The following is an 18,693-nucleotide window of genomic DNA, read 5'->3' as shown; positions in this document are numbered from 1 at the left end:
TCTTGTCCTTTTGGAGGAAATGTACTGTTTTTTTCTGTTCCTGCAAACATTATAAATACAGTAATATGCCATTTATAGACCAATTAAATGCATCTGCAGCCCAATAAAAAGAGAACAGTAATAGCTCTGTGTGTTTCAAGAGAATTACCAATAGAATTGCACAGTGCTCTTGGGCAAGATTCTGCTGTACAGGAACCAAGTGAACAGACATGTCTCCTACAAAGCCTTTATGCATTTAAGATAGTAAGGAAAATTCAAACCACAGTTAAAGTAGTCTTCAAAGGGTTATATCTCAAAGTCATATAATTAAGTATAATTGTCCAACATTAATGGATATTCACACTCTGCTTATTTTGTTAGTTCAGACTTGACAGCTAAATTGGCAAAAAGCTGCCATGCCGTGACTTTGTTTTTTGGGGATCAGTACCTCGTAATAATCTCTCCATCTCGTGATCCTTTCAGAAATTGTTCAATTTTCATGATGATGGCGTTTAAGAAAGATGTACACACACCTGACAATACAGAGTAAACCCTCATATAGGGGATTTTTTATTGGATAACACTGACTTTAATTCAATTTCACAAAGGTACAACCAATATTTAATATGAGATTATTTCTTTATTTTTCATGCAGAGGGTTCTATGCATTTTGAGAGCTCCTACAAACTATTCGATTTTAGTACTCAGAATAAATAATTGATTTTTTGCACAATCATGGAAAGTAGGTTCTAGTCATTTGTAGATGCTTTTAAATTCATTCATTTTACTTAAACAGGCTGACAGCAGACATTCAGTAACCAAATCACCAGAGTATTGTCAGCTATTCAGAGAAAGTCACCACATACCATTACATTAAATGCCTGTCCAAAAACTCATTTTTGTGTAGTTTTTGTGCTTTGTCCAAGGACTGCTTGTGCTTGACGTTTTCCCTGCAATTGAACCTGGTGTTGAAGTTTCTTTCCATGACGTCTTCTTTTTCTGAAACAATGGAATGTTTTGTCGTTGATTCGTGGCCAGCAGGCAAGTTTTACAGTTGTACAATGATCTTCATATACGTGTAACCAAAATGTACTGCAGATACTACTTATAGATCCTTTACACTTTACACATTACACTTTAAGCCAAAGTGCAAAAACCAGTTATTAAACATCTCAAAATATGTGAAGTGTCCAAAATGTATGTACTGTTTTGTAAGGACTTGCAAGGTAAAAATCTGCACTTAGGTGTTGCTGTTGTTTTTCTACATAGCACTGCTTGTGCATTATGACTGCCATTAGCCCTTCTAGTGCAAAGTACATTGCTGAATCGCAAATATCTTAAGCACAGGTAAGCTTTGAAATTATTATTTCCTGGCTCGATGGTTCATATAATCTTTGTACACATTTTTTCAACATGAAATTGGAAGAAAGTTCAAAGTTGTTTCAATAACAGAGAAGAGTAAGGATAGGGTCATATGGACTTGGGGTATGAACAATTATAAGTTTAGAATGAGATGCACATTTTAAATATATCATTCCAGAAAATAGTTTTAATTATCATGAAAAATACAAAACTGTGATGTGTATTGAGTTAGAGTTTGTAAGCACATGCACCATTACACCATATTTCATTTCATGGAGCTTGCCTGCATATACTAGCATTGTGACATGACAACGATAACCTATATTTTTACATATACAAATTAAACAAATGTCAACTAAAAGGATGTACTGTATTAGTGATTGTAACAAAAAATGCAAGAGTAAAAGTTATCCACATTATAAAAAGGAAGGTACTTTATTACATTTTTCATAATACACATAAATAATACTTTCAGAAAGCATATTTTCATTCTTTTGCAATTCAGTTATTTATTGGTTTTTGGGACATTGGGAAGGTGGTTCTTTTGGCTTGATATTCGCCAGAAACTGGTTGCTCAACCTAATTCGGAACAGCATTAGAAAGTTGGGAGAAACTACTTGGTAACAGTGCTCTAAGACTTAGACCAAAACAAAAGTAACCCCTTCGTTTCTTACTGCTTTCCACGGATGTTTACTACTGAGACATTAATTTTCCAACTGAATGGTCAACAGTCATTTCAATGGTTTTTGCCCGTTCTTCATCCCTCATAAGGCCTTTCCCATGATGAGCAAGCTCATGAAGAACACCATGATGAAGAAGATCCACATGAAGAAGCGGTCCATGACCTTGGCCACCTTCTTCCACTCACCAGTCCTTTTCTGGGTGGCCCTCTGGTCTCGGTAGAAATTGGCGATGTATTCAATGTTCCTTAATAGCTGCTGATGGTGGCACAGACACTGGGCTTTGCAAACTGCCTCCTTACCTTTAACACTTCCTCCTCTACCATTCAAGTCTCCGTGGTCTAAACTGACAAACGTCCCCTCCTCCTTCCAGGAGCCGTAGGTTTTGGTGGGGTGTTCCCCACCAGTACCATCGGGGCTCACACCCTGCTCTATCTCGTCTTTGAGGGCCTGAATCTTTTGAGCCAGGCCCTCTTGACTCCTCCTCACCTTCAGCACAAAGTCGTCTTTCCTGGCTTGTCCATTCATGGTCCAGCCCGTGCTGGTCTGAGAACTGGGCTCTGGTTTTTCGGGCTGGGGGCTGGTGCAGTTCTCACCCACTTCATACACAAAGAAGATTCTGGCCATATATTGCAGGATGACCTTTTTGGCCCATCTGGGTACTGGCTTGGCTTCCGGGCCGCAGTGGTGGATATTCATGATGAAGATGGTCAACGCAGTTGAGGCAGTAATCATGGTCATTGTGGCAATGTAGTATTTTCCTATGGGAAAAGGAAAATAATGCTTTTATAAGGCTCGTACAACAGAAAAACGTAGAGGCATTTTTTACACTACTCAGTTCAGGTTTTTGTAAGTGCCTTGAGAATGTTCTAGATTGAAAAGTGCTACATGTATAGAGAATACTGATTGATTAATAAAGCAGTCCTACTATCCATTCATCCATCCATTTTTTACTGGTTTATCCAACACAGGGTCACAGGGGAGCCAGAGACTGTCTTGGCAAGTAATGGGCACAAGGCTGGATACACCCAGTATGGGGCACCAATCCATCACATGGTACACACTTGCACTAGAGCCAGTTTTTCCAGAAGCCAATTAACCTAAAAGTATCTCATTAGACTGTGAGAGGAAATAGGAGCATGCAGAGGATGTGCATTTTACAAGCTTAGGGAGAATATACTGTACAGACTAAAGCAGCCCAGGAATTGAACTAGGGCCCATGCTAATAATCGCTGCACCACCGTGCCACCTCATATTTATCATGTCAAATGTAATTCTTCAAAGAAAATCTGTTTGTTTTTAATTGCCACTTGTGACGATAAATGACTTCAAACATAAGAGTGGTCACAAACAAGAGATGGCCATTCAAACTCTCTAGCTAATTGATCTGAGGATCATTCAGCTGTTTCTTGAAAGAGGCCAGGGTATCGGCTTTAACAACATGGCAGTGTAGCTTGTAATACACTCCCCTCCTATACAGTTCCATACTTACTCCAATTAAAGAACGCAATTTAAAATCAGAAAGCTTCCTGATGATAGCCAGTGAAATTAAGCACTTTCTAGCACTGCACAGAAATGAACTGACAAATTTTTTCAATTCATTAAAGGTTCAACCATTAGTTTAATATACCTGAAGTTACAAACATGTAAAGTTTACATCAACCCCAGCTTTAAATTATTCATGCATCTATTACCATTTTGGTCCTGAAAATAAAATAATCTGAATCTAAAGGATCTGTATGTCAGCCCTGTTTTGTTCTCATTCATATCTTAGTATTATCCCACAAAGTAATTCAAAATTCCTATACTTTCTGAATAGTTAACCACCTTTGCTCAATGTTAATGGCATCATGTTGAACTCATTGGCTCCTGTATTTTTACATACCAAGTTAACAGTATAGAATTTTCATCTTTACATTTTTTTCATGCTATATTTCTCATTTTTGTGAGAATTCAGAGATCTGGTTTAGCCTGTATTCCCACTACAATTATAACAGTCAATATATTTTATATACAACTTTAGTCACTGGAAAATCAGAAACAATTATTATTTACAGCATATGTTTCTTCCTCATTTATTTTCACTTGCACTGAAGTTGCTGACTGCAAAGTAAACACTCATATATGAGTTTCTTCAATAAACAAAACCTCTTCAATAAACAAAACTACAGTATTGTTTTAATACAAATGCAAAATCATAATACTATAAAAAGACACTTTAAAAAGCCTGTCATTTACTTGTTTTAAATATCTGCCCAGGTCTCAGCCTGTCTATAACCCTTACCCATATAACTAGCCTTTAGATGAACCCAAGGAACTGATCCAGTCATGTCTAACTGACTCACCAATGAGTGGCACATTCTCCGAAGGGGGCATGCTCTCAGCAACCAGCAGCTGAAAGACAGTGAGAGCCAGCAGCACAGTGACTCCCAGGGAAACCTTCTCCCCAGAATCTGCAGGAAGGTAGAAACCAAGCGGGGCCAGAAAGGAGATCATGACACAGGGGATGAGCAAGTTGAAGACGTAGAAGGAAGCCCTCCTCTTCAGATTGAGAGTGTAAGTAACATCGGGGTAGGGATCAGAGCAGCAACCATACAGGATAACACTCTTCTTGGCCGGCATGCCTAGGACTTCCCACTCCACGTTCTCCACGAAATCAGTCAGATCCCCGGTGTCCAGCGCATTCAGGATATCGATTTGATTGCCATTGTATGTCCAGGAGCCAAAGGTCAGCCGACACTGCTGGGCATCAAAGGGGAAGAAGGAGACATCCACCTTGCAGGAGCTCTTGGTGATGGCCGGAGAGTCCCACATGATCTGGCCATCATGTCTGATCACCACGTTCGTCTCCATCGAGCCCGTGAACTGGTCATCGGCGCTGAAACACAGAGCAGTCACAAAACCACCTGCTGAGAGAGGAAGGGCTGCAGAACTAGAAATGGCATCTCGATACCCTGTTGTAAACTGGATGCCCAGGTTGTTGGTTAGGGGTTGTTCACTTTTGTCTTATATGTCCTGCATTGGTGTATAATATAAGTAAAGACATTAAATATAGCTGAATTGTGAAAGGACAGGTGCAGAGCACAATGTAGAGCACAATTTTAATGGCATTATGTACCGCAACTGAAAGACATAATTCCTCATAACCAAGCCTCTAAATTAACCTCACAAAAATGACTGCAATGACAGATTTTGCAAGATCAGACGATTCTAGCATTCATTTTTGCCTATGTGGAACGCTTGCCATTTACTCTGTATTGTTTGCATGCTGGGTCTTTCAGCAAAACAGAAAGTCCCTTTATCAGGGACAAGCAGACGATGTACACTATCATGAAAAACCTGCAATGCAGTGAGTACCCCCTGTGAGCCAAACAAAAACAGCATGAATTTTTAAACGCAAGCAACCCGGTATATTGAAAGGCAGAGCCACTTGGGTCAGAAAAGAAATCACATTGATTCACCTGCATCATCAGTACTGATCTTCAGACTCTTTCATTTTTGTTTTTCATAAACAGCCTTGTTGTTTTTAGTACGTTTATGCAGCAACCCAGGTTTACTTTTAAGAGCACATGAAACTTCATCAATTATTTTTTTATTATCTAGACCTCTGTAAACATTACATCCCCAAGCTCTCATCTACAGTATGTAAAAAATGCCAGGAGCACTTAGTATTCCCCTAGTGTCAAAGCACACAGGATTCAGTAACAAATCTGTATTAGTGTCAAATGTTACACCAGCAGAGTGAGAATTATTTTTTGGTATGAAACATTTAGTTCTGGAACCACTGTTGACTCCAAATGTATTCATACCTTTAATAAAAAGTAAGTGAAAGCTGATTTTCACACCAAAATAATTGGAAGTGTAGACTCAGTATTTGTTGAATAAACAATAATTTAACATAAAAAACTGAGATATCCAGTATTCCTTCCTATAGCATTTTAAATGGTTCAGACCCTTCTCCATAGGGATATTTCACCATTTCTCCATTTAGAACGTCTCCCGTTCCTTAATATTATGCAACTTGTTAATGTCTTTAGTTCATGTCACAAATACTCTATTCATGGATAAGTGGATCTGTTGTGGCTAAGGATCTGCGCCTGTGGCTGGAAGGTTGCTGGTTCAAATCCTGTGGCCGGCAGAGGAATCCTACTCTGTTGGGCCCCTGAGCAAGGCCCTTAACCCCAACTGCTCCAGGGGAGCTGTACAATGGCTGACCATGCACTCTTACCCCAAGCTTCTCTCTGTCTGTGTGTCTCATGGAGAGCAAGTTGTGGTATGTGAAAAGATGAATTCCTAATGCAAGAAATTGTATATGGCTAATAAAGTGATCTTATCTTATCTGGATTGCAGTCCAGACATTTTATTGTCCAATCAGGAATATTAATTTTATGCTCCTTTAACCATGTGTTACTAGGTGCTTTGGGTCTTTATCATGCTGTAAAGTCCACTTACAACCAAGCTTAACCTTCTAAGCAGAAAAAAACACAAGATTACCTAAAATATCCGATATACTTTTGGAATCCATCTGTCAATAGATTCTAAAAAGGATACCAGAATCACAGGCTTCAAAATATGCTCTCTCTTTACAGAAGGGATAACATTCTTTTTAAACTTGAGATTCACCACTATGTGATGATCTTACCACCGATGAGACTGTCCAAAAACTCATTTTGTATGTCACCCAGCTACATCATGTGGTCCCATCTGACCTGGAGTCAAGTAGCTGTTGTTTGGTAGACTCGTGTCTTTACTTTTTATGGTGCTATGGGATTCTGCCCCAAACACCAGAATCATTAAGTGAATTTCAAATGGCAGTTTTTGAGAGCTTTGTTTTTTTAACTTTCCCAGTTGTTGCCATGACATTTCAGTAAAACTTCCTTAGCTTCCCTCTTTGGTGGGATAGCAAACATCCCACTGAGCTTGATCTCAGTGATGACCTCTACAGTCATAACTGGCACGGCCAACTGTATGGAGATCAAATAACAATTTGCCTGTGTCTGACAATTCTCCGATCTTCCCTGTGCTGATTAATCATGCAAACTTTACTATTTCTATGTGCAGCCTCCTTTTATATCTACTGACTACCAAATAAATATAACATATAATATAATGTTCTTAAAACTTCGAGGACCTACAATACCACATGACCACAGAGCACTGCTGTAGTACATTTCCAGCAAGTGTTTACAATGAATATACAGGGAGTGAATAAATTCAAACTTAGTGTATTTGGGAAAATATAGAATTAGTTTTGACAGATTTGTGATGCTCCTTACTGTCTTATTTTTTTCATATTTGCATAAATGTTCATTGATGCAACAGATACCAAACATATACTTCATTTCTTTTCTAAATCCAGCTTTCAGTTTGATTATATCAAAGGCTTGGACAAACTGAAGACAAATCTGTTTGTTGTATTAGGATTGAAAAATAATTTAGCGCTGGTATTTGAAGATATGAAATGTTAATATGAAATCCCATTAAAGTGGAGACATGTTGGAACTGAAAACCCCTCTACAGGAGATTAATCAAATAATGCCACAGACAAGATAAGCACATCAGTTAAATACCATTTTCTCAGTCCCAAATATCCCCTGCTGGCAAAAAAAATAGATTTGTACATAAATTGCACTTCTGTTCAAATTTGGCCTGTTCACAAAACCTGACCAGTAACAAAACAAAAATTATTAAATATATGTATGTACTCACAGTCATCAGCCACAGCGCCATGGTGGGTTTCTGGATGGAAGCAAAGGCACAAGGAAAGCAAAGGCAGAAGAGCTTGTCTTCATTACTTGCTCCCTGTTTTCTGTTTTCTGCTTTTTATCAATTCGTTACTCTCAGAGTGCTGGAGACCGCTTTATCTGGATCTGAGGAGTGGTCGTGTTTTCGGTACACTTGTTGTAGGCTCTGTAGCCGAGCTCTGTAACTGCAGCTGTGGCATTGAGCCAAGGCAGCATTTACAGAAACAGTTATGTGAGTTTTTATATGTATCTTCAAAAAAGACATTTCGGCAGACAGTCCTTCCATTCTATGGTCTGGCATGCTGCTTGTGCCTGTGCAGTTGGCAGTTGAGGCACATTCAGCTCTACAGTTAATAAGCTCTCAATCCCTGTGATGATGTTTAATTTTGTGTTAATTCATATTAGCTATGTTTTGAATAGCTTATGCAAGAAAGTACATAGGGGGAGTCTTGCTCTCCCCATATTTAACTTTACTGGTATTTTTTAAGTATTGTCTTAATTCAGCAACTGGCAAGAGTAACTGCTTTATTGCCTCCAAGAGGTTACACAGGCAGACCTTCTGAACTGCCTCACTATTATTTACAGTGTTAATACATTACACTGTACATAAATGTCAGTCTTAACTTGATTACTTCCCACTGCAACACAATATGTGTTGCTTGTAATCAATCCTGTTTTATGCTCAAGTAATACCAAACCAATTGTCCTTTGTTACATATCTGGTAAACCCCTGTAAAATATAAACTTTATCATTTGTTTTTTACGCTAAACATTAACATGAAAATGATTGTTCTTGACTGTGAATTAAAGTTTTGACCATGAATTTAATTTTTTTTATTTAAAAAAAAAATATTTATCTGACACGATTTTCTATTTTTTGGTTCTTGACAGCTTCGTGTCTTCTCGTATCAAAGCCTACTCACTAGGGTATGTTATTTGTAAGACAGAAATATCAGAACTTACAGTAAGGCAGAGCTGAGGTCTCTGCACAATCTGAGTAATGTTGCTGTAAAAAGCAGAAATATTCAGCTGCTAGGACACTCCCTTGAAAAAGGAGCTTCTAGGAGTGTCCTCCTTGTGCCTCGACAATGTGGAGGGAGAGAATGAGGAAGGAGAGAGGTGTGGGGCGGACAGTTGAAAGGATGGGGATCAAACCGATGATCTTAATACCAGTCCGACCTACTTGTTATATAGGACTATATCAGGTCTCCATACATAACTACTAGGTATGCGGATGGTATCAAGTCCATCATAATCATCCTTATTCCAGGTGAGGTATGCATCTATCCACACCTGTCGGATCCACAGGTATGCTGTGAGGATCTGGTTCCGCTCATCCTGAAACAGAGAGGAACACTTACAAGGACAAGAGTCTTCTTTATGAGTCTGTCTGATACTTACTTTATTGTCCCAAATGGGAAATTTGCTTTGCAGGCAGGTAAAGACATAACATATTACACAATATATTTAACACACAAGGCATTTAACAGATGTACAGTACGATGAAAAAGAAAATATACAGACAAAGTAAATATACAGTCAATGATCCAGATTGAGCAGGTTAATAGCTGTGGGAATAAGAGAGGATTTAGTTCTGTTGCTCTTGAATCTAGGCAGCCCAAAGTACCGCTCAGAAGGATGGAGCTCATATTCACTGTACACTGGGTGGTCAAGGCAGTTAATGATTATATTGGGCTTCTGCGCCATTTGCTTGACGTAAAAGTCTGAACACTGTAGTTGCTGTTGTTCACCAATAATTTTGCTGGCTACATTCACAATCTTACTCAGTCTGTTTTTATACAGATACACATTCTATAGGGGTTAGCACACCAATAATACAAAGTAAATATTAATACTTTAATTTAATTTAATATTTCATTAATAATTTCACATAATATAAATTAATTCTCTTAATTTTCATTTTATGCAGGTACAGTATGCTACTGTGGAAAAATGGCATTATTATGGCAAATTAATTCTAACCTCTAGTGGCATCATGCAATGGATTAAGCAATTTAAGCAAAACTGCTCTGCTGGTGCAGCACTTAAGACTGCTGAAACCATGCAGCAAAACCACTTCCTTAATCTGAAGCATCATGGGAACATTCTCACCATGTCGATGATCTGGGACAAGGTGATCTGCAGAGTGACGTTCATGGCTTTATCGGTGTCCTCCACTGGCCTCAGTGCACTTGTGTAGTTGGCAAACAAATCATTCAGCAGCTTGTGGGCATATTTCCCTTGGGCTCCCCAGCAGGCTGTCACAGAGAGAGTTTTCCCCATTTTAGAGGCATATTCTGGTAATACTCCTGTCTGCAATAAATTATTTCATTGTCTTCTCAGTTCCTTGTTAAAATCACCACCTGGGTATGTATTTGTGGGGGGACACCAAACTAGGGTATTATATATTTAAGCAGGAATAACACTGTCTCAATAATCATGATTCTTTGTGACCCAACTTCCAATTCATACTAAGTGGTTTAAGAGGGTGTATGTACTGTTATGGAGGCAAGGTAATTAATTATACACGTATTCAATTAATTTAATCATACTGGTTCTTGTATTGCTTACAGTACATCTATTATCAGTTGTTAACAGGCCCAAGTCCACATTAATTGTTGAATTTTTCTGTCTTGATTCCATTAACAGTACTTCAATTCCTATGAGAACAGAATGTTCTTCAAACATCACTTTAGTTTTCCCTAAGAACTACTTTAATGCCAGCTCTGTGAGGTTCTAAGACTCACAGCCGTTGCTCTTTTCTCTGTACTGTAAATGCAGTCAAATATGAACTGCAAGGGTGTTTTTGGCACCAGTAACACTGAAAACACGATATTCTAAAAATATAGGACAAAGTATGAAAATACTTCTGTTTGAAGTTGTGTCAGATCTTCTGCACAGTTTGCTCCATATTTAAAAGAGATATTGTTTAACTGGTAAAGACCCAAAAGCAAAACAGTCACTATTCAGATCAGAAACAAAGAGACTATGAAAGCAGCTGAACTAGATGATCAATCCATAGAATGAATTCAGGGAATGGAGATGAAGGTAAATTGACATAATTGAACATAATACACAATTATTATTAAATGTACCACAGAGTTCAGATGCTGTGAAAATTCACATCCCACAAAACATAATGGCATTAGACACCAGGCAACTATCAGAAGCACATGTGTCTTCACAACAGATGGCCCTGGAAGATTCTAATCACAAGGATGGATTCAGGAGCAGATTACATATCTGTCATGACTATGCATCTGTGGAGATCAGGTAAATCCCTGCATTGTGAAGCAGCAGTAACAAACAGCTGTAAGTCTCATTAAGTTCTCTGTTGTCTGTTTATGTCTCCATCCATATGTGCATTCCCCGGGTATCAAAATAAATCACTGCATCCCAGGAGACAGCTGTATAAAACCAAATGGGAACTCTAATATGTCCCATGACATTTCCAATTACACACAATAATCTTTGTTAATCCCTTTTGAATAACGATGACCACCATAATCCTTAAATACCAGAAACATGCCAAAGCATATTTGTTAAAATGTCACTGTTGTCCAGCATGCACCACAGAGGAAGTATTTGGCTTTGTGTGGCTATATCATACATATGGCATCATATAGAAAAAGACAATATTAATCAATTTTATTGCTCGAGGGGGCCTTCAATTTAATAAGAAAAAATCACTTATTATAAGTTCAAACCTCGGAAGAAGAACATAAGTATTCTTTTGCCATAATTAATTATACCTTTGAGACGGTTTTGAGTTATGCTTCCTAACTCTCGTAGTTAAGAATAATGTAGTTAGTGGGGAGCGAGGTCTTCTGCCACAGCCTGTTAGGAACAGAGCAGATGATAAGCCTTTTTGGAATTTATAGATTAGAAATTACATTCTGCGCCATGTGGCATCAGAACATGCCAACGACAGCTGAAGGATTACTGCACCATGGCTCAAGCCATTTGATGAGAAAAAAAATGGGTCATTTGCTGGTTAACTGGTTACCTGACTTAGTTGAGCATGCAGTGCGTTCCCCACACAGAAGGACACGTCTCTGCCACACACCTCTGCTTCTTTAAAGTGGAAGGTTTATGTAATGAGAAAGTGTATAGTAGGTCAGCCTACATGCTAATGAGATATGTTTACACACCACAGCTGCCAAATATGGTATTGGCATTCTCCTTCCTAGAGCCCTGTTAAACTAATATCACATCAATTTAGAAAAGAATAGAGATGTTATCCCAGTCTCCTGGACAACTTCCCCCCCGGTCTTTACCAAGCATGGCCCTCTGCTAATCCCCATCAATAAATTGTCTTAATTACTCTGTTCTCCTCCCCACTGATAGCTAGTGTGTGGTGAGAGAACTGCTGCACTATGGCATTATCCAGGTGGGACTACACATTGGTGGTGGTGAAGGAAAGTTCCCCATTGCCTGTAAAGCGCTTTCAGTGCGAGAGTCTAAAACCGTGCTACTGTATATAAATGTAAGGAATTATTATTAATTTCAAACTTTTGTTCAGAGGCAACTGCAATTTTTTTTACATGAGAGTGTATTACCAATATTACAAGCGTTTCTCTACCAGATCATTGCTGAGGTTTTACTGCTGCAGGGCAGTACACACTAGCCAAGCACATTTAATTCTTATAGCAACCCTGAATATGAACCTATTTCCTGTGTACAGCAGAGAGACCTTTAACATATTAGTGAAGACTTATGAGAGGTTCAATGAGAGTATAGCTTGTAAAATATTGCTCTTTGCCATGCTAAGTAATTAGAGATGGTCGACTCACAGCCTTGCTGGAGTGTGTGCCGATATCATTATTCCTCAATACCTGGCATGAACATTCAGATAGAATCACTGCAAAGACAGGGAATAACTGTGCTTCAGGCTTTCTCATTTGTACTATCTGGGGAAGTTTGATTCTGAAAAATAGGAGTTGCAGCAGTATAGTCAGTCAGCAATTTACACAGGCACTTTCAATTAACTGATTCCAGGGGGACTGAAGACTCTAATCCCTAATGAGGCAGTTAACATGCCCATGATGCACAAACTGCCCTTCACAGCTGGACAAGATGAGACATTATTTGCCTGAACAATTCAATAGCTGCCACGACCAGATGGATAGAATTGTCTGGATAGAGGTGTTTATATGTCTCTTTACTGAAACTGTTAAGTTTTCTCTCTTGGTTCTTTTGGAAATGAAACAAAAGGGATCTTATAGCATAAGAGGATGAGCAATTAAAATAGGAACTAAACTTTGTATTCTAGTCCACAATTGTAAGCTGAATCATTGCCAGGATTTGACAAAACCAGATGCTGGCACTGCCTGCCTTGCATCACTAACCGCTTGTGAGAGCATACAGTATTGCACTGGATTACATGAGATCACCCAAAACAAGAGGCTCCAGAGCTGAGATCCAAGGGAAACAGCTGTGGGTGTGTAGATGAAAAGAGACATGGATCATTTCAGATAATCCAGTCAATGACATCAGAATCATAACGCAGCACCTAGACCAGGAACATACAGTATTTAGAACTGACTTAACTACTGTATGTTGCATGCATTTCCCTAAAGATACACTGAATAGCAATGCATTTTTTTGCTTATGATGTCTTGATGTCTTCATTTTTTAGTACTAACTTTGAAAATATTATCAGGAGTAAAATCGGAATAACAGTAAAAACATAACCATTTATGTAGTCATAATCTTAATAATAGCAGTATTAGCTGTTGACATTATAATTATTAATGTTAGAAACTATAGAGATTGGTCTAAATCAACAATTAATTAATAGTAACAATAATAATTTTAGTGTCTGCATTATCGCAACCTGGTTTTAATGAAATTGCATGACAGCTTATTGAGAACACGTGTGACTGAAACACTGACTCTCAGAGCCTAGACTTGAGTGAAGTATGACTTTCCATGCATGACTTTGCATGCTGAAATATTACATGCAAAGTCATCTTCCTGGTTTAATATCAAATAACTCATTAAGATTACCAGAAAGGCAGAGCACATGTTTATCTTGTCTCACAGGAAAAGGAAGTTACCTCTAAAGGATTCAGTTACAGACACCACAGATCACGAGATCAGCCCATTGCATGTTGTACTTTATACCAGTTGCTTTAATCACAAGTTTAAATGTCAATGAGTTTTAGATGCAAAATTGAACAACTGTGGGGGTATTTTTGTGGGATTTTAAAGCTGTTTTTGCTGCTATTCACATACAGTTATGTAAAATACCATGTCAGATCTAATTTATCAAAGTGAAACAAGTTGATACTTAACACTTGTTGAAAAGCTGTCTGTACTTAAAAATACTGAAAAACAATTTCTTTTGTCTGTAATTCCTCTGATGTGATCTGAAAAAACAATAAGCTTTTCAAAACAGCTACATGATGAACACTTCAAAAACTCTAATATTAACTTAGAGAGTGGATTTATGGGACTATACAGTAGGTACGGCATAGATGTCTGCATTTAAACCTTTCTTACTGAGAAAGCTGTATTTGTGCAGGTCCTATTGCTGAAAGACTCGAATAAAGCAGGTAAATAGAGCCCTTCTTATCTCCTGAATGAGCAGCCTTAAGCCAAAAGCTTCCAATTTATCCCAAAGATCAAAAGAGACGGGAACATCAGCCTTCCAGTCTACTCATCATTATTTTAGTGGTGAAATAAGTCACATCAGCAAGGTCAGGTGTTTTGTAATATTTCACACTTTTATGAATGCTTCATAGTTATGGCATATTATATTCTAGGAATAATGAATAGCACCTATTATATTGTAGACTGCACTCTCTTATTTTCCCATCAGCTCTGGGAAGTCGAAGAACAGAAGAGGCATTTCCTCTCATTTATTTATTTATAAAGCATAGCTACAGCACCTGGTGGAAACGTCTTATCTTGTGGTTAGTTTTAGTATCTGGTTATATTATGTTAAGAGAGTTCTGAGCACTAATTATTTACAAGCAGGTAAGGGTTCACATTTCTGGTACCAGAGTTCCAAGCTTTTTCCTGGAGCACAGGACATGCAACATTATTGTGTAAATGAAATTGAAAGATATTTCCAGTAAAACCACAGCCCATCCTGGGGGGCACATATGATACCCATCATTGCTGATAATTCTTAGATTCAGAATGTGAGTAGCAGACCATTTTTTATTTATTTATAATTTATTGACTATTCTGTGCGTCTCAGTTTAAGCCAAATCCTATTTAGAGATAAACACCCGAGTTCTGATGTTTATCCAGAGGATGAGGAATCGACAACTCTTAAAAACGATGATGATATGCGTTATGCCATTCTGTCCAAAACATATCGCAGCTAGCCATGCGTAATTTTGGAACCACAGACAGCGATGTCCTAGTCAGGATTTGAAACCGCAGTAAGTAACCAATTGGAACTAATCTTTAACTATGATAGCAGCTTTAATTTTACAAGGTATAAATACCTGTCTCAATACAGTACTACCACAGAACGCGAAAACGTCACTGATATTGTACCAGTAGCAGTCTACTTTCGTAAGACAAAATGATTTATTTGACAATCAGCTTTGTCATAGATTTAACCTATTAAAAACATCTCATGAAAAAATAAAGATGCTCTTCTGATAATTTTGTTAAAACCAATGGTTAGTTGACTCAAAATAAATAAAAATAGTTTAATAAATACAATGGGATGCTAGGTAACGTCTCGTAGTAAAGCACAACCCCGTGGGGTAACAAAATCAAACTTTGAAGAATACTGTGTGCAATAATATGTGTACTTCTCAAAAACTACGCCTACCAAATGACCGCAATTCCCGTTTTCACACATCTAAACAGACTAGTAATGTAACGCACAATGCGCAAAGCGCTTCGAAACTCCGCTGCAGGGTACCAAGACAGAAACGGTAATCAAATTCAAACTGAAATTCAAAATGAAAACGGACAATACCTGGCAATAAATTCAAACAGAGGAGGAACCGCATGGTTACTCTCACTGTCCATACTCTCATCTTGCTGGAAACAGGAAGAAAAAAAAAACTTTTATTCCGTCTTCAAAACGTGAGACAAGGAGAAAGACGCATTGGAATTGAACATAATATATACTGGAACTCGGGAGCGGAGTCGTAGAGCGTAGTTCTGGACAGGCAAAAAGGAGGGGGAGGAAGAAAGAGAGAGAAAGGCTTTTTCCCGAGTCCTGCCTGGACAATGCGTTGCGCTGGCGGTGAAGAGACGGACGAATAAGACAAAATCAACGGGCTTGATCGCGCTATCATGTGTTCTGTCTGCAGGGCCCTTTATCGTTATGACGCAAATGTCCTTAGTTTTCTTTTTACTGGGGCCCCCATGGATAGCTATCTTAAGCACATCCAACCGCCACCGCTGTGGATTCAGACGACATAAAACGATACGTACCCAGGAATACAAAATATTCAAGCTTTGTCCAAGGATTAACTAAAGATTACAGGACTATTCTGCCTCCTGTCTGGTTCATTCTTCTTTTTTTCTATTTTATTTCCACCGAACCGTATTGAAACGTTGTCCAGCTGATACTCCCTGTATCATAAATAAATGACACTTTAGGTCAAGGCTCTACAGTACATCGGATTTAACTATAAAGTTATTTAAAAGTTTTAATTTTAGCTTCTAACTCTACATAAAGATATTTCTCAGTGAAAAATGTCTGGAGGCAAGGCTACTCTTTCACTGTATAGTAGCAGGGCTGTAAATAATGAAACGGAGAGAAGGGTCATTTGAATTATTTAGCAGGAGAAGGTACTGGCTAATTCCTATGTAACGGTAACCGCAAGAAACTTGTAGAAGACGCACTCATGGAGGATCAGGTAACAAATGGTTAAAGGCAAAAAGCTCACTCAAATCCTTGTTCATAAGCAATTCGAGAGTTTTTATTGCTTGTATTTTAGGTTTAGAGTATTGTTAACTTTTATCTTCAACGTCAACATTTCAGGACAAAGGACAGCTACAGTATGTGCGCATCAAGTTCATTGTAAAAGGGAATATAATATCAAAGGCTCATCTGGAGTGATCAATCCTTTTTGTTTCGTAATGAAATAATTACCGTCGCCTTTTAAGCCACGTGTTACATAGTCTAGAAAGTTACAGCTAGGGATATCTGTTCCTCCTAATATTTCTATATTAATGAAGAACAATAAAATATGAAAAATTGATTAATTCAGTTTTTCATATGGAGGCGCGTTTCACACGTTTCATTAGACCATTTCGGATTTACTTTTTCGTAAACGTAAAATCCAAGCCATACGGAGATCGAATGACGTAGCTGATTACAGAATCATTCGTGTGCCAATGCTATCATTTTTATGTTATCAATATTATCCTGCTCAAGAATATAGTTTATTTATAACGAAATATATATGCAGTCATAGACAAAAATATTGGCAACCTTGCACTTTTTGCAAATACATCTACATTTTGTCTAAAAAAGAAGTTGAAATTGAAAGTATTTGGTCTCCAAAATTCTTTGATAAAAATTGACACACCACTCTCAATATTTGTTAGCACAAGCTTTAGTCAAAATAACTGCAATCAAGCGCTTCCTATAGCCATCCATGAGCTTCCTGCACCTCTGTACTGGCAGCTTGGCCCACTCTTCTTGTGCAAACGGCTCCAGTTCTCCCTGATTTGAAGGGTGCCTTCTCCCAACTGCTGTTTTCAGATGTCTCTCAGGTGTTCAGTCGCATTTAGGTCTGGACTCATTTCTGGCCACTTCAGAACAGTCCAGCATCTTGTCTTGAACCATTCCTGGGTGCTTTTTGACCTTTTCCCCATAAATATTTAATAATAATTATTATTATTAAATATTTAAGATTTAATCAGCCTCATTCCAGTTACTCTGTTCTGAACATATTAAGAGAATTACAAAGAAGCTGCAGTACAAATTCCAATTCAACTGGATAGGGGGTATTGAGGCCATAGGAAATGCCATTTGAAAATGGTAAGCAACAACCTACAGACTGATTATAATTTACTGAAACATCCACACCAAAGGAAATTAAGTAATAATTGCTTACACTTATATAGCATTTTTCTGGACACTCCACTCAAAGCACTTTACAGGTAATGGGGACTCCCCTCCACCACCACCACTGTGCAGCATCCACCTGAAATGGTTAATTACCACTTTTAATTGTACAAGCTGTAGCCAGGCACTCCTCTTTGAGAAACTCATGGGATGACGTTCCCCAAGATGCTGAGCAAGGCAATCTTTCCTGTGAGCAGCAGCTGTTAATCAATGCAGAAAGATAACCGCTAATAGTAATTTAAATACATTTAATTGAATGTGGAAAACACAATGACATCTCGCATCCATTTCTGCATAGTAAGCGTGACTGGGAGAGTTAACAATACACCACCTTGTCGCCTTCAGCTTATAAGCACATGTTAAAGGATTGGTCCATCTTTGTATATTGGAGGAAAAAAAAATATAATAGCCTTTTTGCTGTAGCACAGTGATGTGTTCTTGATGTTTAATCATTCAGCAGATTAAAGACCCACTATCTTTAAAGCTATTTTGAGGCTGTTTAATAGGAACAGCAAAGGGTGGGATGAGGCTTTTCCATGAAAGATTAGACACAAAAAGTACATAAAGACATAATCCACCAGGATTAAACAATCAGGGTAGTGCCACATATGATGAAAACGCGAGTTAAAGATTAGATTTATTTTGCTGTGACACTTATTGCAATAAAAGTGCTTTGCTGTGAAATTCCTTCTCCAATGTCAAATTGGAGGAGTGATCAAGGAATGGAGTCTGTGCAAAAAGATTCAAATGGCAAATACAGCCATAGTACACTTAACATTTTTGCAACTAAGATTATCCGTGTATCTGGTTGACAGAAGAAATTTGTTACATTACCAAGGCAGCTTCTGAAAAACCTGCAGCATGTTTAGACCTA

General features: G+C 38.1%; 1 protein-coding gene across 5 annotated transcripts; it reads right to left on the bottom strand.

Moving 5' to 3' along the window:
• Window positions 1–599: 599 nt before the first annotated feature.
• On the bottom strand, window positions 600–16,314 carry chrna10a (cholinergic receptor, nicotinic, alpha 10a). 5 transcript variants are annotated; one of them, XM_088639363.1, is made up of 7 exons: window positions 15,866–16,138; window positions 15,711–15,775; window positions 9,878–10,023; window positions 8,949–9,103; window positions 4,367–4,899; window positions 2,511–2,782; window positions 600–978 (listed from the first exon to the last, which is right to left on the bottom strand). In XM_088639363.1, exons 1-7 carry the CDS (start codon window positions 16,033–16,035, stop codon window positions 853–855), a joined length of 1,467 nt encoding a protein of 488 aa, XP_088495489.1. In that variant the 5' UTR covers window positions 16,036–16,138; the 3' UTR covers window positions 600–852. The 5 variants fall into 5 exon arrangements, with proteins under 5 accessions (XP_088495489.1, XP_088495485.1, XP_088495486.1 ...); XM_088639359.1 differs by lacking the exon at window positions 600–978 and having other exon boundaries at window positions 1,755–2,782; window positions 15,866–16,131; XM_088639360.1 differs by lacking the exon at window positions 600–978 and adding an exon at window positions 11,772–11,839 and having other exon boundaries at window positions 1,755–2,782; window positions 15,711–16,000.
• Between the last annotated feature and the right edge of the window lie 2,379 nt (window positions 16,315–18,693).

The sequence above is a fragment of the Lepisosteus platostomus genome, chromosome 7 (genome assembly GCF_059453375.1).
Source record: "Lepisosteus platostomus isolate fLepPlt1 chromosome 7, fLepPlt1.hap1, whole genome shotgun sequence".
NCBI classification, from domain to species: Eukaryota; Metazoa; Chordata; class Actinopteri; order Semionotiformes; family Lepisosteidae; genus Lepisosteus; species Lepisosteus platostomus.
The sequence above is the reverse complement of the archived record's forward strand: the minus strand, read 5'-3'. Positions and strand labels throughout refer to the sequence as shown.